The sequence below is a fragment of the Arvicanthis niloticus genome, chromosome 10 (assembly GCF_011762505.2).
Source record: "Arvicanthis niloticus isolate mArvNil1 chromosome 10, mArvNil1.pat.X, whole genome shotgun sequence".
In the NCBI taxonomy this organism is placed as follows: Eukaryota; Metazoa; Chordata; class Mammalia; order Rodentia; family Muridae; genus Arvicanthis; species Arvicanthis niloticus.
The window spans coordinates 22,448,340-22,471,269 of NC_047667.1; the positions used below are offsets into that span (position 1 = coordinate 22,448,340).

Sequence of the window (22,930 nt, forward strand, 5' to 3'; positions counted from 1 at the left end):
AGAGGTCAGAGAATCCCAGGGAAGCCAGGACTACATACTGAGACCCTATCTCAAAAAAAAGTACTAAAAACTTCCATCTTTTGCCATTCTTTGTATTTTTCCCTAATTTTTAAAATTTTCCGTTGTATGCAGAGGTCCGAGGACAGCTTTGTAGAGTCGGCTCCCTCCCTCCAGCTTCACGTGGGTTTCACAGTGCCTTTATCTGCTGATTCATCCTCCCAGGCCTGATCCTTTACACCTTTTAAGTTTTGTATAAATGCTCATTTCTCCATCTTTCTCTGACGCTGTCCGAGGACCCAGCCATGATTGCCTTTCTCAGCCCATCCACTGCTACCCACTGATCTTTGGGAATGCAATCCACTGAGGCCATTTAAATGGATGACATTTCATGGCAAACATGAGTCTGCTAGCCATCTTAAGCCCATTCAGTGTCATGACAATGGCCCCACACAGCCCGCTTCCCTGCAGGCACCAGACAGCTTCCTCTGCTCTGGGCCTATTTTCCATTCCTACACTCCCCTGTTTCTCTTGCTGTATACAATTATCTGGGCACCCAGATCATCTGACATAGATATTTTGTGGGTTTTTCTTTGCAGTACTAGGGAATGGAATCTAGAGGCAGGAACAGACTCAGGAGCGCCAGGCATGGTACCATTATGTAACTAATAGACCCAGCCCTTTTAAATTAAGTTTTAAAAATTAAAATTATGTGTGTGAGAGTTTTGTATGTGTGTGTGTGTGCATCATGTGTGTGCAGTGCACAGAAGCCAGAAGAGAGCATTGGATCCCCTGGACCAGGAGTTACAGACCATTGTGTGATACCGTGAGTGCTGGGAATTGGATCCCGGTCCTTTGGAGGAGCAGTCAACTCTCCAGTCCCAGACCTAGCCCTGTTAAAAATATATTTATTTGTTTATTTATTTATTTAGATTATAATTTACATCATCCCCACTTGTGATGGTTTGTGTATGCTCAGCCCAGGGAGTGGCACTATTAGAAAGTGTGGCCTTGTTGGAGTAGGTGTGTCACTGTGGATGTGGGCTTAAGACCCTCATCCTAGCTGCCTGGAAGTCAGTCTTCTCCTAGCAGTCTTCAGCTCTGCCTGCACCATGCCTGCCTGGATGCTGCCATGCTCCTTCTTTGATGATAATGGACTGAACCTCTGAACCTGTAAGCCAGCCCCCCAAAATGTCACCCTTTTAAGAGTTGCCTAGGTCACGGTGTCTCTTCACAACAGTAAAACCCTGACTAAGTTAACACTCCACTCCCTTTCCTTTCCTCCCTCAAAGTCCTCCCATAATCCCCTCCTTGCTCTTTTTCAAATTCGTAATCCTTTTTGAAATACTTGTTATTGCACATATATGAATAGACATATATATTGCACACAGAAAGAGAAGTGCAGTCTGCTCAGCCTGAATAATGTTAGTTGTAAATGTGCTTTTTGGAGCTGACCATTTGGTATTGGATAATTGATAGGTATGCTCTTCCCTGGGAAAGATGACTTCTCCCATTGTCAGCTGCCTATGGTTGTACAGGGTTGAGGCCTTCTGGGCCTCTCACCACTGTCCATGTTAGCATGTCTCTTAGTGTTGTCTTGTTCAGCTCATGTTCGGCCAGTAATGTTGGTGTCGCTTCTAATGTTCCTAAGAGACACTACTCACAACCAATTCTCTGATCTTCTGGCCCTTACAATCTTTACTCTCTCTCTCTCTCTCTCTCTCTCACACACACACACACACACACACACACACACACTTCCAAAATACTCCCTGAACCTTAAGGTTTAGGAGTTATTTTATAGATGTATCCATCAGGACTGGACTCCACAACTCTGCCTCTGATCGGTTGTGCTTTTCTGTAAAGGTCTCCACTGGTTGCAAAGAGACAAGGTGAGAACTACTTTTCCCAGGCTAGACCTTGGAGAAAGACTCTTTTCAAATATTTGTTTTTGAGGTGTGATCTCACTAAATTGTTCAGGTTGACCTTGAACTCTAATTGTGGAAGACCTTGAACATGTGATCCTCTTGCTTTAGCTTATGGTGTAGCTGGGATGACTGGTCTGTGTGGCTCGTAGGATCCGGTTTTAGCAGAGTGTTCTCTCCCTACTACTGGGTTGGGGGAGGGTGCTCTTTCTGAAGAAAGGCTCTTACTAGATAGTACAAATTGGCCTCAAACTCACTGTGGAGCCCAGACCAGCCACAAACTTGGGCTTCCTGTGCCTCAACCTCCTGATGGCTAAGATCACAACTCTAGGCCACCATGCCTGACTTGTTTACTTGCATATGTGTATGGTTTTGTTTCTGGATAAAATGACTCAAGGTTATTGGTTGCTTGTTTTTGTGTTTGAGACAAAGTCTCAGGAAGTCGTCTTGACTGGCCTGGCACCCACTCTGTAAACCAGGCTAGACACCAGTTCAAAGAGATCAGCCTGCTTCTGCCTCCTGAGTGAAGGAATTAGAGGCAAGTGCTGCCACACCCAGCTTGTCCCCTGCTTTCTGTTTCTTTTAAATTCAGACACCTGCTATCATGCATAGTGTAAGTGTCTGCCTGTTTTCTGAGTATCATTTTTTTGAAGCTTTACTTATTTAATGTGTATCTCTCTATCTGTCTGAACCACATGGAGTTACAGGCAGTTGTGAGCTGCCCGAAGTAGGGACATGGGAGCTAAGAATCAAACCCAGGTCCTCTGGAAGAGCAGGAAATGCTTTTAACCACTGAGCCATCTCTCCAGCCCCATGTGCATCTCCCTGGAGGCCTTGCCTGAGCTTTTGTATCCTGAGAGGAAATCATCATGTCTCAGAAATCTTTCTCATGTTCCTTTTTGATGTGGCTTTCTGTTTTCATGGCTCCATGACATCATGGTGTCTAGCCATGGATGTCACTCATGTCACCTGAGAGCCTCATGTTGGGATCAGGGGCACATTACAAAGGGGACCTGGTCACAACTTCCTCTGAAATGGGAGAAACGTCATCAGAAACCATCTGCCTCATCTCTTTCTTAAAAAGATTTTTAAAAAATTATTTTATGTGTATGTTTGCCTGTAAATATGTATGTGTACTGCATGCATACCTGGTACCTATTAAGACCAGAACAGAGAATTGGATCCCCTAGAACAAGAGTTACCCATGATTGTGAGTTGTCATGTAGATGCTGGGAGCTAAACTTGGGTTCCTCTGCAAAAGCAGCAAGTGCTCTTAACTGCTGATCTAGCCCACGAGGCCCCATCTGCCTCTTTGTCAGGCTTACAGAACAGGGAAGGATATTCCCATGTCTATCTAGCTACTGAGTGGATTGACACAGGTTCCCTCTCTGTCCCATCTTCTCCTGAGACTGATTCTCTACCTGCTCAACCTCACCGCCCCATCAGAGCACTGGGGGGAGAGGGGGTGAAGGAAATGGAAATCTTTGCTGCCTAACTCCATGGGACACCTACACCCTTGGTTTATATACATCTGACTCCCCTTAGGTCTGATATAGGTTTTACTCATGAGTCTGGGTCTCTAGTATCTCTCATGTGTGCTAGCACAAAACGAAAGAACAAAAAAAAAAAAAAAAAAAAAAAAAAACCAAAAAACAAAAAACAAAAAAAAAAAAAAAAAACAAAAAAAAACAAATAATTTTTAAAATTACCAGCACATTTAAAAGCTGGCTGTGTTGATACATGACTTGAATCTCAGCCCTGGGATGGCAGAGGCAGGTGGATCTCTGTGAGTTCAAGGCCAGCCTGGTCTACAGAGTGAGTTCCTGTGTAGCCAGGAGAAATTGTCTTAAAAAAAAAAAAAAAAAAAAAAAAAAAAAAGCCAGGGCACCATTCCAACTCTTCCCATAGGCTCTACCAAATAGGTGAGAAAACCAGGCATGTCCAGACCCTTGCCTTTCCATTTGCAAGCTGTTCAGAGGAGGTGGGCCAGAAAGGGCCTCGTGAATGTTAGTTTCAGAACAGGTCTGTGCCTTTAAGTAGCCTTTTGTGAGGGGGATGTGGGAGGGTGAGAGTTAATGATTTACAGTAGGCTCTGTCACTGTTGCCAAGGGTCAGCTTCCCAGGAACATGCCCAGGATCGGTCCTCTGGGCTCTCTACTAGCCAGCTGACCAGGAAGGCCCCCCAGTGGACTGAAGTATGATCTCCATCACCGAGTGGCAGAGTGAGTGGACTGGCTGCTGGGAGCCTGTGGGGCTGTGGAGGGGGTCCCTACTAGAGCGAGTGAACATGTCCTCTTCCCAACCTGGTTCCTCTGCCAGGACCTACAAATGTGACCTCTGGAGCCAGCAGTTAGAAGCTGCTATGTTGGCATCCTCGAAGCAGCAGGGTTAGGGCGAGTGTGACCTCTGCCCTGTAGAGGGTGGGGCCAGCCCACACACTCAGGCAGCCAGAGGCAAATTCACAAGGCAGGCTGAGTCCATCTCACCCATAGTTCTGAGAAGTAGGATGCCTCTGCCCATTCAGAGATCTCCCCCAAACCCCAAGATCTTCTGTGGCTCTGCGTCTGTTTCCTCACTCCAAACACCCCTACTTTTTCTTTAGGGATGTAGGTAGGAGGCAGCCTGGGGAGAGTAGGTTGTCGACAGAGAAGGGAGCACTAAGGCTTCACTGGGTGAGTTGCTTAGCCTCTGAGTCTACTTTCTCCTCAGTGAACCTATAGTAACATTTGCTTTTTGCCAAGTACTGTGCCAACACAGAAGGGAATACCAGGAGTAAGACAGATATGCCCTCTGTTTACCTTCTAGCAAGGGAACGCAGGCTATTAGCTCATGAAGAAGGGACTGTGTAGCAGGTCAGATAGCAATAAAGGCCTCCCCACCTCCAACCTAAAGCAAAACAAAGTAAAGGGGCCGTGGAGTTTGAAGCATGTGTATGTGTGTGAAGATGTTCATATCCACCGACCAGGGAAGGCTTTGTTGGAAAGGGTCCTTAATGCAGAGGATTCCAGGAAGTGAGAAGTAGGCTATGTTCCAGGAAGAGGGAAGAGCCAGCACAAAGGTCCTGAGACACTACACCTGTGGTGTGTGAGGCCCAACAAAGAGGCTGATGTGGCTGAAACATTATGGGCTTGGGTGAGAAAAGTTCCAGAAAGGTAGCTCATGCTGGACCACGGGAGTAGCCCATGCTACACCACTGTGTAGATGGCAGAGTTTAGAGCGTGCTGTAAGTGAGAGGTGTCAGTGGTGTGTTGCATTTGAAAAGCTTACTCTGGCTGCTGAGGGAAAGTAGACTGTAGAGGGTGGGGCAGCAATGGAGAGACCCTTCCAAGGCGAGAGAAGGTGTGTGTGGTGGGGTGGGGGTGGTGGGGGCAGGATGTAAGCCATGCAGAGAGAGGAAGTGATCCTGTGGGCTTGTCTGGAGGAATTTTCTGGAAGATGGAGTGAGAGATATGAAGGGATAAAGAGTCAGGAATACTTCCCTGGTGCCTGGGGAGTGTCCCGGAAAGAACGAGGAGGTGGGAAGTAGGAGCCAGGTCTGAATAGGCTGGGCATGCTTGTCTCAGACATCCAGGATAGACTTCAGGCAGGGAGTAGAGGGCAAGGTAAGGGTCTGAACTCCAAGGGACTTGTCCAGAAAGAGAAATGCAGAAATCAAAAACAAGTAGATAGCTGGTGCTTAAACCCACGAGAGTCCCTAGACCCCAGGGGCACGGCCTTTCAGCTTTCCACCTCCTCCAAGAGCCTTGGGTGCAGGTGTTCTGTTATGGGAGCTGTAGCCTTGGGTGCAGGTGTTCTGTTATGGGAGCTGTCCTGGACACTGAAATTTCAGCAGTACCTCTGGCCACCCAGCAGGTGACAGCAGTCAACCCTCCATACCTTGAGACAACCTAAATATCTCCGTGTATGCCTCACCAAAACTGCTTTCCCTGCGGTCCCACCTTCCAAAGGACAGGGTAAGAAGAAAGGTCAGCAGAGCCCTGAGGCAGGGGCATGCTGAGTGCTATTAAGCCTATCAGCCTTCAAGGGTGATAACATGCTCTTAGAGGCTGTGACAAGTCCTATGATGCTTGGTCCTGTGAGAGGAAGAAATGACAAGATTGCTGTCAGGGCACAGAGACAGGGACAGGCTTCCCAGAGGAGCTGGCATTTAAAGCATGAGGACAGTGTTCCACACAGGAAACCTCATATACAAAGATCCTGGGGCAAGAAGTCAAAGGCACTGGTGTAACAGGAGCTCGAGAGAAAGTGGAAGATGTTGGAGAGGGCACCCCCACCCCCCCCACACACAGGATCTGTAAGGCGTGTATAGAAAAAGATCCCTTCTTCATCCCAAGCAGATGGACTGAGCAGGATGCTGTATCCACCAGTACACTTCCAGGCTTTGAGCTCTGTGTGGAGGACTGGGGATAGGAGTGGTGACAAGCAGGAAACTAGAGACTAATGGAGACTGGGGGGCAGGGGGGGGTGAGTGGTCCAAGAGAGATGAGGATGGCTAGGAGTGACTTGGCAAGAAGTAGCATGGTGGGTTTTGGATGCTTCTGGAAGCAGCCGCCTGATACCAGATTAGACAGGGTGGGCGGCGGGCGCCTCAAGGGACTTGGCAGGCAGTGGAGTTGCTGGAGGCACTGAATAAAGAAAGGAAGGCTGATCACAGCTTGGGACCCGGTGGCGTGCAGAGTGCCAGAGAGAAAACCAAGCTGACAAGCGGTGGGGTCTCCAGCATCCTGGATAAATGTCGACATTATCAGCACACAGGCAAGCATTTAAAAACACGAGAAGGTGTGGGAAAACAGAATGAGGAGATAAAGGAGCTGGGCCCAAACCCTGAGTGAGCCAAACCACAGAAGAAAGAAAGCAGGACCTGGCAAAAGAGGGGGGAGGGGAGGAGTTACAGCTAGCCAGTCGGGGGTTGGGGGGGTGGAGGTGGGGGGGGAGGTACAGGTAGCCGGTGGGAGGTGGGGGTTACAGCTAGTTGGCAGGAAGAAATTAGAAAGTATCCTGGGAGCCAAGAGAAGAGATTCCAACCAGGCAGTGGCCTGCTGCCTGCTGCCAAGGACTGACACCCACTTGGAGATTTGAGTTATTAATGGCCAAAACAAGAACACTTTCTGCAGGAGTGGAAACGATTGGCTAAGGTTACATTTCAGAGTCTCACCTGTATTTAAGACCCGGGCAGGCACCATACTCCATCAGGGTTCAGTTTTGTTTGTGAAGCGGTGTTAACCACAACCCCTTGGCGGGTGGTTATGTCAAGCTAAGGTGTGAACTGTGCAGGCTGTTGCAACGGCTACCAACTGTCCATCACTGCTGTCAACTCTCTTCCGTCTGGAACAATTCAGTCTGAAAGTCATTTGACAAAACACAAAGGTGTACTCAGAGTGGAGTGTCAGAGCCCCACCCTGTGGGCAGTGTTCCATGGGTAGCCGAGATGGGGTGTGGAGGGTGTTCCTATAGGGTAGAGGTAGGACCCTTGTGATAGCCATTCTCGTTTGTTAACTTGACTGTATCTGGAGTGACCACAATCCAGAAATGGAGGGCACACTTGTGATCCAGATCTTGAGGCTGGAAGATACACCTTTAATCCAGACCTTGAGGCACACCTTTAATCTGGCCCATACCTCCTGCTGAAGGCCTACATAAGGACAATGGAAGAAGGAAGGGCTCGCTCATTCTTTGCCTGCTTGCACTTACTTGCCAGCACATCTTTTGGCGCCTACTTCTTCAGGATCCCACCTTATACAGAAGACCAGCTGACACAACCAGCGACTGAGTAAATAGTAGATTCTTAGACTTCCCGTTCACAGCTGCCCATTGTTGGATTAGTTGACTACAGCCTGTAAGTCATTCTAATAAATTCCCTTTATATAGAGAGACATTCCATAAGTTTTGTGACTCTAGAGAATCCTCATAAAGAAGGACCCAGTATGGCACCTGAAGAGTAATGATAGATCATCAGTGGGAGTCAGGCTGGAAGCAGGTTCACCACGAGGCCGCAGTAGGTGTACGTGGTAATATCCAGCAGATGGCTGTGCCAGTGAATTCTGACATGGGAACATCTTAGACAAATCCTATGAAGAGACCAAATACAAAAGAAGTGGCTTGAATCTTCAGAAGATCGGGGTCACATTGAGTTCCGGTTGTGGGAAGTATTCCAGTCAAGCACACTAAAGACAACACATGATGATAAACCGTGTTCTCTTCCTGTGAATGATATTACTGGCGTTCATGGCACAGCTTGAATGGGGTCTTAGGGCTAAACTATAGAAATATATAAATGTTAATTTTCTGTTTTGACATCTGTATCTTGCCTATCTCTAGGGGAAAGGAAGGGCAGTATGAATAGTTCAGGGGTGACACCCACTCTCAATTAGGTGAAGGCAGAGATTCTTAACAGAGTACTTATAACTTTTGGTACATTTGTAATTGCATAAAGAGAAAAGGGCTGGCTTACACTTGTAGCCCCAGATATTTAGAAGGCTGAGGCAGGGGGATCATATGAACTCATGAATTGGAAAAGAGGCATGAGGTACTTGAGAAAGAATAAACCCATCCACATGCTCTGGGTGACAATGTCCTGCAGCAAAGACATTGAAGATGGCTTCGCCCGATACAGTCTGAAAAGCCGTGTCCTGGTCACCTGGCTTTGGCCTCTCCCCAATGGCTGCAGGCTGAGGGCTCCTTCTGGCAACGGTTTGGGAACTGCAGGACCTAGGGACCAGTGGCTGGAGAGTCAGGACTCAGATGACATGTGGCATGGGGAGACCCAAAACTGGACATTTGAAGCCAGAGGAGGTTGCTACCCTTGCTAGGCAGTGCCCTCGCTGGAGCTAAGCCATCCTGAAGCATTTACCTTTACTTCCCGCTTTCTGCTTTGTAACTTGTGCAGCAGGGGGCGCTTCGACCTCTGTCTGGATCATGGGAACATCACCTACAAGCACGTAGTTCCTATGTATCTGTATGACATACCCCCACCACTACTCCAAACCCCACTGCCTTCTCTGCCATGACTGCTATCCTGGAAGGAACTTCAGGTCCAAGCCCCTCTTCCTGTATTTGACTGAGTCACGGAACTACAGTAGAAGCAATAGGAGGGGCTCATTCTGAAGCTGTGTGAGAGAAACCTACTTCCTAGTACTTGTCTATGCGCTCTTGTGTGAAGCTGAACGGCAGAAGCAACTGTATGTGGTCTATAAAAAGGCCAGTCCCAACAGAGGAAAATTCTGGGATTGCTCCAACCTGAAGAGAAGATTACAAAACAAACTGGAAAGTGATTATTGAGCAAACCACTGTTAGAGAAGATGTCTAACATGAGAGAAGTGACCTGCATTCAGTGGGGGTGGAGGCACACACCTATAATCACAGCACTGAGGAGACTGAGGCAGGGGAACTCTCCTGGGCTACATAGTAACATTAAGTTTCAAAAATTCCAAAATAATTACACACACACACACACACACACACACACACACACTGTTTGATTCATTGGTTTAGGATTTTTGAGACAGAATTTTACTCTATAGCTCAGGCTGGCTCCAGACCTGCCATAACTCCCCACCTTTGCACCCTGAGGCTGGGATTACAGCATGCACCACCACACCTGTCGCTCTGTTTTGTTTTGTTTTGTTTTGTGTCAGGGTTTCACTCTGATCTTGAACTCCCAATCCTTCTGCCTCAGTCTTCTGAGTTCTGGCATGCAGGCCCACACCACTGAGCAGGGCATGGATTCTTGTCTGGCTGTGCCTGTGGGTCACTTTGGAGTCTGCCATGTCTCAGGACCCTCTCCTCAAGGAGTTTGCTCGTAGTGGTTCTCAGAATCCTAATAGAGACCCAAAGTGGTCCTGGTTGCTTCCGATGACAGCCACACACATCTTCTGGCATGCGCGCGGGGGTTGGGGAGGGGAAGCACTGCTGTGGCCACTCCTGGCCGCTGCTTCCATAGGGACAGCTCACAGTGTCTAAACGCCTCCGTGGCCTACTGACTCAAGTTCCTGTTTCTCTGTGAGAGCAAGCAGCAGTGAATCATGGTCAGGAGTGGGTGGACTGGAGATCCAGACTCCGCTGCCCTCCTCAGAAAGGCATGCGAGGAGAATCTGAGAAACTCAGGTTCCTTGCAAAACAAGCAAGCAAGCAAACAGACAAACAAAACCAAGTCTGTTCAGATCAGGCATACAGACATCTCAACAAAGCAAAACAAACAGCAAAACCAAGAAAATGTTCACACGGTGGCTCCACATAGAGGGAAGGGGATGCTATGAGATTGGAATCGTGATGTATATTTTTGTGGGCAAGTGTAACACCATAACAGATTTTTGTGTTTTTGTTGTTTTCAGACAGAGTCTCACTATGTAGCTTGGCTGGCTGGAACTCACTATGTAGACCAGGCTAGCCTGTGACTCACAGCGATTGTCTGCCTCTGCCTCCAGAGTGATGGAATTAAAGGCGTGTACCGCCATGTTCAGCTGATGACATATGTTTAAAACATTATATACATTGTTTTATAATAAATACTTAAAACATGACTGGAACAGCTGTGAGCACCCACAGTCTCAGCCATGCAGAAGGCTGAAGAGAGAACACTGCAAGTTCAAGGCCAGCCTAGGCTACAGACCATGTCTCTGTCTTGGGGGTGGGAGACTGAATGTGACACTAGTATAGAACACTTGACTAGCACATGGAGTAAGGTCCTGGGTTCAACTCCCACTACTGTAACAAATCCCAAACGTCTTATCATTCACGTTAAAGTAATGCGGAATAGTCCTCCACCACTCTGCCTGCAGGGTTAGAGTGAACCTTGTCTCCGAGTGTAGAGACACCACAAAGAGCACAACCGTTCTAAGGTCCTGTGGGTGTTGTATTCTGCCCAGCTGTCCTGGGCTGAGAAGCTTGATTCAGGCCAGCGCCTTTGGGAATGGAAGGAAGAAATACACCTAGACATATCACGAAGGCTTGTCAGAAACCTGAGATTCCACCTCAAAAACCAAAGCAATACCTCACAGTGTGGCTGCACCTCAGCTGTCAGCATGGCTGCTGTCAAAAACATTAAAATTGAGGCTGGAGAGATGGTTCGATGGTTAAGAGTTCTCACTGCTCTTCCAGAGGACTTATGTCCCAGGCCCTATGCCAGGAGGCTCATAGCTACCTGTAACTCCAGCTCCAGGGTATCTGGCTGCCTCTTCTGGCCTCTGAAGATGCCCACACACAGTATGCCAACACACAGACACACATACACACACATAAGTGAAAATGAAAATATATTTTTTTAAAAAAAAAAAAATGTATTAGCGAACCGGTGGTGGCACAGCCACTAAGGCGTCCACCTGCAGAGGGCGCAGGGCCCTCTGCAGTCTCTCTCTCTCTCTCTCTCTCTCTCTCTCTCTCTCTCTCTCTCTCTCTCTCTCTCTCTCTCTGTCTCTCTCTCTCTCCCCCACCCGTTCGAATCCTGCTCCATCCCGTTTGTCTTCGCCCGAGTCTCATGGGAAAAAAAAAAAAGCTGTATTTATTTTTTATGTACGCAAGTGCTCTACCTACATGGGACATCAAATCCCATTACAGATGGTTGTGAGCCACCATGTGGTCACTGGGAATTGAACTCAGGACCTCTGGAAGAGCAGTCAGTGCTCCTAACCGCTGAGCCATCTCTCCAGCCTCCTTTTCTTTTTAATTGGAAATCAAGTGTTGGCGAGGGTGTGGGAGCCTTGTGTCCTGAGGACAGGAGAGTGAGGGGAAGGAGTCAGTCTGGAAAACTGTACCACAGCCTCTCAGGTCAGAGGGAGATCATTGAGTGGCCCAGCAACCCCACTTCTGGATGTAAACCAAAAGACCTGAAAGCAGGATCTGTTTGTTTGTTTGTTTGTTTGTTTGTTGTAATGGGTGCTCTGTAGCCCACAATAGTCCAAAACAGCCAAGGATGACACAAACTCATGACTCTTCTGCCTCCACTCCCCAAGTTCCAGGACTACAGACCATGTGCAAGCTCAACTTTGAGAGCAAGATCTCAAAGATTATAACTTCAAACAGAAGTAACCTTTTAGGTTTTATTTTATGTGCATTAACATTTTGCCTGTATGTTTGTCTGTGTAAGGGTACCAAGTCCCCTGGAACTGGGGTCCTGGACAGTCATGTGCTGCCATAGATGCTGGAAATTCAACCCAGGTCCTCAGGAAGAACAGCCAGTGCTCTTAATCCCTGAGCCAACTCTCCAGCCCAATTTTTAACACAGTTTTAAAACAAAATAGCTTAATGAGTGGTCATCTGTTGCCTATCACAGTGGCAGAGAGTCAAGTTCACACTTCTAGATGTGATGAGAAGGACTTCAGACCAAAGAACCCAGATGTCCTATGTATTATGTATTTCTGGAAGGAATGGTCAGAAGTGCACATCACATACCCGAAGTATAACCTTTGACCAAACAAGGTGTTCCGACTGCCCCACACTTCTGCCTGATGATAATTGACTTTGTTTACTCCAGCGGTCTTCAGTGATGCCTGTGGGACATTGCTAATGGGTAGGGACACTGTTAGTGGCAGCCAACCCTCTGAGCTAATGACTCTACTGAGCTGAAGTTAAAGGAGACTAGGAAGGAGACTAGGAAGGAGTCTAGGTCTCTGCTGCAGGATGGGTGAGCATGCTTCAAATCAATGGCTTCTATTTTCCCAGTCACTTGTGGCAGGTCAGCACTGAGAGCCGAGGAGAATGGAGAGGGCCTGGAGCCTGAGAGCTGGGTGTGGCCCCGAAGATCTCAGATGTAGGAACAGAATAGACAGGTTATTGTGTTTAGCCAGAGCCCTGAAAACAATGTCCTACAGGCAGAAGCAGGAGCTGCAGTGACAGAATGTGAGGACACAGTACCATGAAGGTTTCCCAGGAGCTCAACAGAACCTGCCCATCTTCTGTCCACTGGGCCGCCTTCCCCTGAGAGCACACACAGGACGCCTGACCTATGTGGTAGGCAAACTCAGGGTCTCCTTACCTTTTGCAGAAATTGGAGTGGGCATTACCGGCTTCGGCGTCTTCTTCATCCTCTTTGGGATACTCCTATACTTTGACTCCGTGCTCTTGGCTTTTGGAAACGTGAGTACCCCAGCACTAGGCATCTCTTCTGGATAGCCAGGAGGGTCAACTCCAAGTTCATTAGATCCTGGCTATTCAGGGTTAGATGAGGACTCCGTGGGGTGGGAGGGGGTGGACCAAAGGTATGGAGAGCCTGAGATTATTACACCAAACTGTGGTTCCCAGGATGAATTAGACCTTGTCCCCGCCATTGGATCCCTGCATCTAGGGACATGGATGTAACTGGTACCTACATGGCAACAGGAGCTGTGGAAAAGCCAGAGGAAGATAAGCACTTCCTTATGAACCAGGGGGCTGAGAGGAAGGAGTGCATGGAAGATGCTTGGGAAGGAAATGGAAGATAAAGCACTTGCTCACAGATAGTTGTAACACTGAGAGAAAAGGCATGGTGGAGGTGTGGGTGGGGCATGGAATGTACTAGAAGAAAGCTGAAGAGTTCAATTCTATGGAAGCCTGGGCCCCCATAAAGGGACCAATAGGAACCATGCTGAAGGTCCTGGCAGAACCACAAAGTGAGGGCTCTCTAGGAACTTGGGGTACAGCTTCTTGTCTGTAAAAGGGGAGGATCCCACTCCCCAGTAGCCTCTATATGAGGAAAAGCTTGGAGCTGAAGAACTGTGTGGGAATTAAAGACCTTCAAGTTCATCCCTCTGCCTCAGGGCATTTCTGTTCCACACTAGCTAGAGTTACCCCCAGCTCTGGGATTCAGCCCCACTGCTGGGTCACCCCTGCCCCACAGCTCTGGGGATGGGGTGAAATTTGCACACCCATTCTCATTTCCCTGGGCTTGCAGCTGCTGTTCCTGACTGGCCTCTCCCTCATCATCGGCCTGAGGAGAACGTTTTCCTTCTTCTTCCAACGGCACAAGCTCAAGGGAACCAGCTTCTTCCTGGGGGGTGTCGCCATTGTGCTGCTACGCTGGCCCCTGCTGGGCATGCTCCTGGAGGCCTATGGGTTCGTGAACCTCTTCAAGTGAGTACCATTTTCCTCCGCGAAGTACACCATGGTTTAGGGAGAAGTGGCTCAGCCAAGGTTCAAATCTCAAATCTCCTCATTCATCCAAGACATTGGGGTTCACTTCCCAGCCTGACTTTCTCCAAGCCCTGAGAAGAATCCCCTGTCAGACCTAGCCATTTTGAAAGTCAAAGGTAGCCTTGGCATGGGATGCTGAGACACAAGGCCACGCCCACATGAGCACGACCTCTGGCCACCATCCACTCCAGGAGCTCAGCCATTGGTGAAGACATCTAGTAAAGAGAAGGCATTGGGCCAGGATAATAATCATAAGAGTAAGTCACAGAATGTGTATCCTTTGAGCTTGGCTTTATGTGAGGTTCTATGACATAGGTACAAATACCGCTAGGCACATTTGAAAACTGGCCATGGGGTCCAAGAAGTAAGGGATGTGTTCAGTGTGGAGAGTGTCAGTAAGAGACAGCGGCTCCGTGTGACTGTAAGATGCCTGGGCTCCATGGCTCTCATCCACTTTACTCTGCTTCCCCTTTCCACAGAGCCCAGAGCCCGGTGTCTGCTCTCAGAGGAGACAAAGTCTGAGCCTTTGGGTAGGCTTACCCCTTACCCCTCCCCTTCTAGGCCATCACTGACCCCTGTCCTCTCTTCTATTCCTAGGGGCTTTTTCCCTGTAGTCTTTGGCTTCTTGGGCAGTGCGTTTAACATCCCCTTCCTGAGCACGGTGAGTAGATCTTGGGCTTGGCAGTGGTATCTGGGGTGGGGGAGCACATGGAGCTGACTAAGCTGCTACTCTAGGTGCAGTAGACCCCTCCCCTATATTCTCTGAGGCACACTCACCTCAGGTCCCATCCTCTTCTCCCTGCTCCTTCTCCATAAGATCAAAAGTCAGGGCCCAGTAGGCTGGAGTAGTGGCTAAGGCATGGGTAGAGAGGAGGCAGCCATTAACAGCTCCCCAACCAAAGAAATGAAAACTCTAGGTGATCCAGCCAATACGTACCTGAGATTTCTGGTATACCCGGTTAAGTCTGGGTTACAGGCATATAGACATATACAGCTGCTGGTGACATCAAGAAAAGCAAGGAGCAGAGCCTGTTCTGGGCCCCACACCCACCTCTGAAGTACCTCACAGGAACACACTGAGACACCCAGGGAGGGGCCAGAGCACACAGCTTAGAGTGCTTGCCAGCTGGGCACACCCAATCGCCTCTCTCCACGGGCCCGCATCTCAAGGCCAGCTAGGTAATAGCCTGGATATTGAGTCTGCTTCCCACTCTTTGTCTGGAATAATTATTCTTGGTTCCCACAGCTGTTCCAGAGGCTTCAAGGCTCCTCCAGCTCAATGGTCTGAACTACCCGGGTGAGCTCCTTGAATTTGGAATGTTGGTGGAGGGGCTAGAAGGGAGCAGGGGCTATCTTCATGAGCCCCCTCCGCAGCACTGACTTACTTCCCATCACACATGGGCGTCTCCAAGTCCAGAAGAAAGATGGAGCTGAGTGACGGATCTTAAACCCCAAAGTCATCTCAAGAGGCTGCCGGGAGCAGAGATCCTGGCTATGACACCCAGCTAGGGCCGGATGCACTGACTTTATGCAGGACAGTGTAGATTAAATCCCCAAGCTGTGAACGTATCTGAGATTTGGAGTTGATGTCTGTGGCCCAGAGTATCCATCCCAGCCTTAGGGCAGGCCTGCAACACCACCCTCAACCCTGATCCAAGGTGCTACCAAAGCTCTGAGTCGGCCCCTGTCCTTGGATATTGTTCACGATGACACTGAACACCCTAAAGGGTTTGATGTGATTCTCAGCCTTAGTTAACATTAGGCAACTATGGGAACTGGCCCCACATAGCATCAGGAAGAGTACCCCAGACATGAGGTGACCACCTCCCCACACACAGCAGATAGAGCTGGAACAGAAACAGCCTTGTGCATGGGGGTGGATGGTACCACTCAGAGTACCCAGCCTGGTCCTTGTTCTGGGGGAGCCCCTCGTCTCATGGTAAAAAAGAGGTTTGGTTTCTTTTGGTTTTTCTGAAACAAGGTCTTAGGTTGGCCTGGAACTCACAGTCATCCTGCCCCAAGTGTCCCGAATGGTAGGATTATATGAATGGTGCAGTATACTGGCTTCAAAGGAGTCCATGTAGCCCAAAGAAAGAGCATAGGCCAGGCTTCGGTGGCACACACTTTTAATCCCAACACTTGGGAAGCAGAATGAAACATCTCCGAGCTCAAGGCCAGCCAAGGCTACAGTGAGCCCCTGTCTCAGATCAGATCAAATCAAATACACACAACAACAAAAACCTTGAGGGAAGTAAGCAGGGAGGGAAGGAAAGATCAGGGACACTGTGAGCGTCCACTGAGCCCCTTCTTCTTATGCCTAGCAGTGGAGTAGGTGTCAGGTATATATGTGACGTATATATGATGGGGAGGCCTGTTCCCACCCTTAAGATATATATATATAATGGGGAGGTCTGATCCCACCCTTAAGGGGTGTGTGTGTGTATATGTATGCATATATATATATTCATACATGTATATATATGTATGATACAGAGGCTTGTTCCCTCCCTTAAGGTGTGTACACACACACACACACACACATACACACATAGATAGATAGATAGATAGATAGATAGATAGATAGATAGATAGATATGAAATCTATGTGTGATGGGGAGGCCTGATCCTACCCTTAAGGTATATATATGATCTATATATATATATATAATGGGGAGGCCTGCTCCCACCCTTAAGGTGTGTGTGTATGTATGCATATATATATGTATATACATATATATATACACATATATATACACATACACACACATATATATATATGATACAGAGGTTTGCTCTTGCCCTTAAGGTGTGTGTATAGACAGACATACATACATACATACATACATACATACATACACACACACTATATGTGTATGTGTGTGTGTGTATGTGTGTGTGTGTGAGAGAGAGAGAGAGAGAGAGAGAGAGAGAGAGAGAGAGAGAGAGAGATGGGGAGGCTTGTTCCTGCCCTTAAGGCACTGAGAGCTGCCTACTGTCCACATCTGCTTTCTCAAAGCCAGCTCAGTAACAGCAAATACAAAAGAGCCCTTCCCTCTCCCTCCCTCCCTTCTGTATTATTATTTTATTTTTGAGAGAGGATCCCACTATGTAGAACAGGCTGTCCATGGACTCAGAGCTCTGCCTGCCTGTACCTCCCAAGTGCTTTGACTGGAAGAATGTGCCACCATGCCTGTCACTTTTTGATTTGTGGAGATAGGATCTCACTGTTACCCATCCTGGTCTAGAACTCTCTGAGTATCCCAGACTGGCCTAAACTCATCATCCTTCTGCCTCAACCACCCAGGAGGTAGAACTGCATGTGTGGACTGCTATGACCAGCTTTGCCCTCCTTCCTAACAGCCAACTGCTTATATAACTGTCCAGAACATCTGGCCATGTCATATCACATGCTTGTCAAACCCCTGTGTCATGCAGGTGCTCAGTAATTAATGGGAAAGGGAGGGGGGAGAACTCTGGGCTCCACTCCCAGTCTCAGCTCACAGCAAAAGAGCAGACTCTCGTGGAGGCCAATCTGACCTGGCTTTCTCTCAGAGAGGGCAGCATGTGGGCACTGACGAGCTTCTGGGTCAGACTGTGCCTTGCTCCCCCTCCTCCTCCAGCCTGTGTCGTCATCAAATTCACTTCAGTGTGTGTGTGTGTGTGTGTGTGTGTGTGTGTGTGTGTGTGTGTGTGTGTGTTGGCAGAGAAGGGCAAGACATTTCACATATACACACTCCTCAGCCACTTTCTCTTCATTGTTTGGGGTAGAATGAGTCTCCAGCTGCCAGAGGGGGTGTTGAGAGGCTAGAGATGATGGAAGAGTTACTGAGCTTATGAGAGCAGCCTTGGATGGTTTCTGGGGGCGAGGAAGTAGCTGGCTCCAGACTTGAGAGCCAGGAGGCGGAAGCCAGACGCAGGGCGTGGAGCCCTGAGGAGGGTCCAGGAGGGCAGAGGTGGGATTATGCTTGGAGACGTCACCTATCCAGACTTCATAAAAGGGGCTGTGATCAGGGAGCCAGATAGAGTAAACCCTGGAGCCAGTGGCTCCCCTCCGTGTGTCCAACTACCCAAGTGGCTCTTCTCCCTCCAGCCCTCAAGCCAGGACCCAGCCAAGGTAGGGACACTGCTCACAGGACTTGGGATTGCCCTGACCCAGGGAGGGTCTAGAGGAGCAGGCCTCCCACTCAAGGCCAGCTGAAACATCAAGACAGCAGAAGGCAAGGGAAGCTGGCATCAGGGGATGTCTGGGTGAAAATGTTGGCTTGCGTCTTGGTGTAAAGACAAGTCACTGGGTGTTCTCAGAGCCCACTTCTGCTGCATAAGGAGTGACTGTCGTGAAGAGTCTCTTTGTGGTACTACCTGAAGGGGCCGGGGGAGCCCCTAAGAAAACTGAGCCTTTCCCTCAATACAAAACTAACTACATACATACGCTGAAAGAAACTTGCTAAGAACTGGGGGTAAAGGAATACCCCTGGAAAGAGCCATCTTATTTCAAAAACCTTCTGACCATGCCTAGAATGTCTCTGTTGTTTACTAGATATAAACGCCTCTAGGGTGAAAGGAACCCCAAAGATTGTCCATGGCGAACCAGATAAACCTCTTCTGATTTCTTATGTAGTGGGAGGTGGTGGGAGTGGGGGACAGGGGTGTTCTTTTTTATGTTCAAACAGTTCAATTCTCATGTATCAAGTGCCTCTGGAGTAAGCGACTGGGTGTTATTGGAATCTGGGGTGTCTGTACATGTGGCATGTGTGTCACTTGTGGGATATGTGTGGTATGTATGTGAGGCGTTTGTGTTTTATATGTTATGTCATTTATTTATAATTTATATTTCTGCGCATGTGTGTGAGCACAGAGCACCTGTAGGAGTCAGAGGACAACTTTTGGGAGGTTTTTTTTTTTTTTTTTTTTTCCTTCCAACATGTGAGTTCAAGGGATTAAACTCAGATTGTCAAGCGTGGTAACAGGCACATTTATCTGCTGAGCAGTCTCACCAGCCCCTGTCATACCACTGTATGTAGTGTGTTCGCATGTGGTATGTGTGAATATGTGGGGTAAGGGTGTGTTGGGAGCAGGCAGAGTTCTCCCATGGTACACTTGAGAAGTGTTGTTCACGATAAGGCAGAGTACTAAAGGGATGAGAGAGGCAGAAGTCAGGATCACCAACCTCCCAACCCCCCTCCCCTTCCTCCCTCACCACCTTCTCTGTTTAGAGAAACCAGGAGGCACCATTTACAGAGCATGCTGACACACTCCTGCTGGAGATGGGTGTGGCCTACTTATGTCTCCTGGGATGTGGCCCGAGCATTTAAAGTCAGGATTTAAAGTCAGGATTCATGTGTAAGTCTAGAGTCAGGTGGCAGGGATAGGAGTGGGGACACAGTGGTGGGATGCACGGTGCTGAGAAGCCACACCTCCCGAGGGTCACAAGGATACTCCTCACTCCTGTCCTTGGACAGAAGCCCTAGGTTCCACCTGTTGTGCCACCAGCCCCCAGGGCACTTAATGCCATTTGTTGGACAGTTTCAAAGTGCTTGATGACTTTTTCAAAGGGAAATTGGACTTGGGAGCTAGAGACGTGGGGCGGAGTGGGGAGCCGGAGAGGAGAAAGGCTAGATGAGGGTCAGGCCACACGGCTCCTATCTCAGCAGTCAAACTGATGAGGCCAATTTAGTTCACAGCCTCCCGAAGCCCACGAGAATAGAAGCAGCTGATGGTCTGGATGAGAGAAAGGCTTTTCCTGTCCTGAATTATAGGCAATAAGACAAGTGGATGATGGTCTCCGAGGCCGCAGAGGCACGAGAATGTGCAAGATGATTGCCTCTTTCTTCCTTTCTTCCTGGAAGAGATAAGAAACTCGGTTTCTATTATAGCCCAGGGGACAGGGCCCGATTGAGGAAGGTAGTGTACCACATGGGAGAGCAGAGCACAGGACCCAGCACAAAGGCTTGGTTCCAGGCCAGGCTCCCAAGAGAACAGTTAAAGCTCAGCGCACACTCCTGCCTGACCTCACCTGCCTCCCCTTCCCTGACCACTCCCATGCATGACACTCACTCTCCTTCTGCATCCTTCCCCAGCAGCCCTTCCATCCAACCTCACCATAGTCCAGCCTGTTTCTCCCCCTTCCCACCAAGTCAGACCCTTCCTATTTTCCTCCCTCCCCCCGCCCCCCATCCCTCAGTCCTGTTCCCTGTGGCCTTGCTTGGGGCTCATTCTTCTGGTCATCTCTGGTAACCAGACTTTCTCCTCTCCCCCAGGCTCTCTCTTTGACCTAGGCTCTGGTGAAGTACTAACTCTGACCTGGTCTTCATTGCCTCTCTCTGTCCTCAGCCTCTGAACACACTGTGGACCTGCCTCTTTCTCCCAGAATGATCTCATTGGCTTCTTGGCAGCTGCTGCTTCTCCTCTGTGTTGCCACCTTTGGGGAGCGGCTGGCAAAGGTGGCACCTGTGGTGAACCCTGGACACACAGGTACACACCATCCAGGAAAAGGGGGCAAGAGAGTCACATGACACTTGGTGTATTTTTAGACTGTAGACAGGGTCCTGACATGAGTTCAATTACCACACTTGAGAGATACCTGGAGCTAGCCCAGGCCCTTTTGCTGTGAGCACCGGAGGCTCAGCTAGAGTGTGTGTGTGTGTGTGGGGGGGTGGCCGTTAACCCCAACCCCTTTGTGATTTTTTTCCCACTGCTCTACCCCAAGCACTTCTCTCTAGAGATGCTGGGAAGGAGCTTACTGTGTAAGTTACTTTTATCTGTGACCTCAGATCCCTAAAGGGGGCTTGAAAACAAAACCCAAAATCCTCAACACAGCCAGGGCATGGTGGCACAAGCCTTTAATCCCAGCACTTGGAAGGTAGAGGCAGGTAGATCTCTGTGAGTTCGAGGCCAGCCTGGTCCAGGGCAGCCTTATGTCTGTCACCCTTACAGGTTCACTGGGGGAATTGATGAGCTGGAGATACTAAAGCCCAGAGAGGGAAAGTGTTCCCTAAAGGTACTCAGCCAAGTACTGACAAATCCCAGCAGGTACCAGGGTACCTCCAAGAGCATCATGGCTTCTGAGTCAGGGCATGGGTTTGAATTCTCCTTGGCTGTTTGATTTCTGTACATATTAGAGCTTGCTTAGCCTTTCTGGGCCTCAGATCTTAGGCATGGAATGCAAGACACATCCTGCAAATTTGACATCATTGTACACAAGCAACGGGAGCAGGGCCCCAGACACTCTTCGATAGTGTCATCATCCCAGGGTTGGGAATAACCTCATCACTGTCCAGAAACACTGGCTACTGGCCCTTTCTGGCCACACAGGTTATCCTGGGCTGAGGTTTGTGTGTGGAATTGAGATCTTCTCTCCCACACCAGTTACCCAGAGATGGTGGGAGGGGCCTCCCAGACTATTATTAACCTTGGACCACGGCCACACTCATCTTGAAAGTGCACCAGGGTATGGAAGAGCAAGCTCAATGCCATCCTTGGCCCAACACCCACTCACACCCTCACCAGGCTTCTTTTTAACTAATCTCTTACCATAATTGACTAGACTATTGTGTGCTCAGAGCTACTTGCCCTGCTTTACTGAAAGAAAAAAAAAGTGAAAGAAAGAAAGAAAGAGAGTGAGAATTTAATGAGCCTTGTTGTCTGTGAAGTCTTTTCAGACTGAGCCTTCTTCTCCTCCAACAAGAAGGGAAAGCCTTGCACCTGGCCCCGGGGGAGGTGTGCCTGTTAAGGCAACGTAGATAATGTCTGGTCATCATTGAGTCTTGATACTGTGTATTAGCGTTTGCAGTTGTCCTCAGAGACCGGGAGTCAGGTGCATGGGGGCACAACGGTCTGGCTCCACTTTTTTTTTTTTTTTTTTTTTTTTTTTTGGATTTCTGTTACTCCAAGCTTTTCATTAGCTTTTCTTTAATGAGCACATATTAAGGCCACACTATGTGCAAGGGTACTGTTTCAAGCATTCTTAGAGATGGAAAAAAATGAATCCCTTCCACCCCCCTTGCCCAGGGACTGCTGGACCACTCGGACCCCCAGACACAGACACTCAACAGAGGGATCAGGCAGATTGCCCAGAAGAGGGCCAGAGCAAGTCACCCCAATATCCCTCCCCTTTTTCTTCTCCAAACTGTTGGCTTCCTCAAAGGAAATAGTTTTATTTCCTTTAGATAGCTTTATACAAAGCTATCTAAAGAGGGAGGAGCAAACAGCCCAGCCTGAGGTCAGAGCTGAATTTCAGAGGTTGAGGACCCAGGGCCAGCATTGGATGGGGAGAGAAGTTTGAGCCAGTGTCCAAAGCAAGCCTTGCTGTCCCAGCTTCAACTGTCTGTGCTTTCTGTCCTAGGTCAGTGGTCCGGATCCCAGGAACTCGTTAATGCCTGGGAAAAGAGCCCCCGATATGCAGAGAGCAAGCCCGAGGCTGCAGGGCTGCGTGCTCGAAGGACCTCGCCATGCCTGCCGGTGGAGAGCTCCGCGGGGCACCAGCGGCCCCTGTGTGCTGCCCGCAGTCGCCTGATCCCTGCGCCCCGCGGATCGGTGCTGGTGCAGCGCGAGAAGGACCTGTCAGCCTATAACTGGAACTCCTTTGGCCTGCGCTATGGCAGGAGGCAGGCTGCGCGGGCAGCTCAGGGCTGAGTGCAGGGCTACAGGTGGATTGCAGCCCACCCCATCAGCAGAGGCCAAGGCAGGGAGCTTCTAGACTTGTGCAATAAAAGCAATGCTGTCGTCTTACCCTGTGTGATTCTTCCCCTGACTTCTGCGAGCAGTGCAGATGGGAAAGGTCTTCTTCCTCAGTTGCCTCTTACCTGATTTCAAGATGTCTTTGGTGCCAAAGTCGGTGCTTTTTAAACTACTAGTTATGGAAGGTCCCTGCTGTTGCCCAGTCTGTTGCAGCTCAATGCTTTAAAATG

General features: G+C 49.0%; 2 protein-coding genes across 4 annotated transcripts; both read left to right on the plus strand.

The window, feature by feature from the left end:
- Positions 1-3,990: 3,990 nt before the first annotated feature.
- Positions 3,991-20,383, plus strand: Golt1a (golgi transport 1A). 3 transcript variants are annotated; one of them, XM_076941191.1, is made up of 6 exons: positions 3,991-4,144; positions 12,901-12,992; positions 13,786-13,964; positions 14,622-14,685; positions 15,271-15,321; positions 20,355-20,383. In XM_076941191.1, exons 1-5 carry the CDS (start codon positions 4,120-4,122, stop codon positions 15,310-15,312), a joined length of 402 nt encoding a protein of 133 aa, XP_076797306.1. In that variant the 5' UTR covers positions 3,991-4,119; the 3' UTR covers positions 15,313-15,321; positions 20,355-20,383. The 3 variants fall into 3 exon arrangements, with proteins under 3 accessions (XP_076797306.1, XP_076797307.1, XP_034369308.1); XM_076941192.1 differs by lacking the exon at positions 20,355-20,383 and adding an exon at positions 15,442-15,593; XM_034513417.2 differs by lacking the exon at positions 20,355-20,383 and having other exon boundaries at positions 15,271-15,593.
- On the plus strand, positions 20,361-22,751 carry Kiss1 (KiSS-1 metastasis suppressor). Its single transcript, XM_034513418.2, has 2 exons — positions 20,361-20,495; positions 22,366-22,751. Exons 1-2 carry the CDS (start codon positions 20,393-20,395, stop codon positions 22,653-22,655), a joined length of 393 nt encoding a protein of 130 aa, XP_034369309.1. The 5' UTR covers positions 20,361-20,392; the 3' UTR covers positions 22,656-22,751.
- Positions 22,752-22,930: the final 179 nt, after the last annotated feature.

Coding starts and splice junctions, on each gene's coding strand:
- Golt1a (XM_076941191.1), top strand. CDS start 4,120: ATGATCTCCATCACCGAGTGGCAGA. Junction 4,145..12,900: donor CTCCATCACCGAGTGGCAGA/GTGAGTGGACTG, acceptor TACCTTTTGCAG/AAATTGGAGTGGGCATTACC. Junction 13,965..14,621: donor GGGTTCGTGAACCTCTTCAA/GTGAGTACCATT, acceptor TTCTATTCCTAG/GGGCTTTTTCCCTGTAGTCT.
- Kiss1 (XM_034513418.2), top strand. CDS start 20,393: ATGATCTCATTGGCTTCTTGGCAGCTGCTGCTTCTCCTCTGTGTTGCC. Junction 20,496..22,365: donor GGTGAACCCTGGACACACAG/GTACACACCATC, acceptor TTTCTGTCCTAG/GTCAGTGGTCCGGATCCCAG.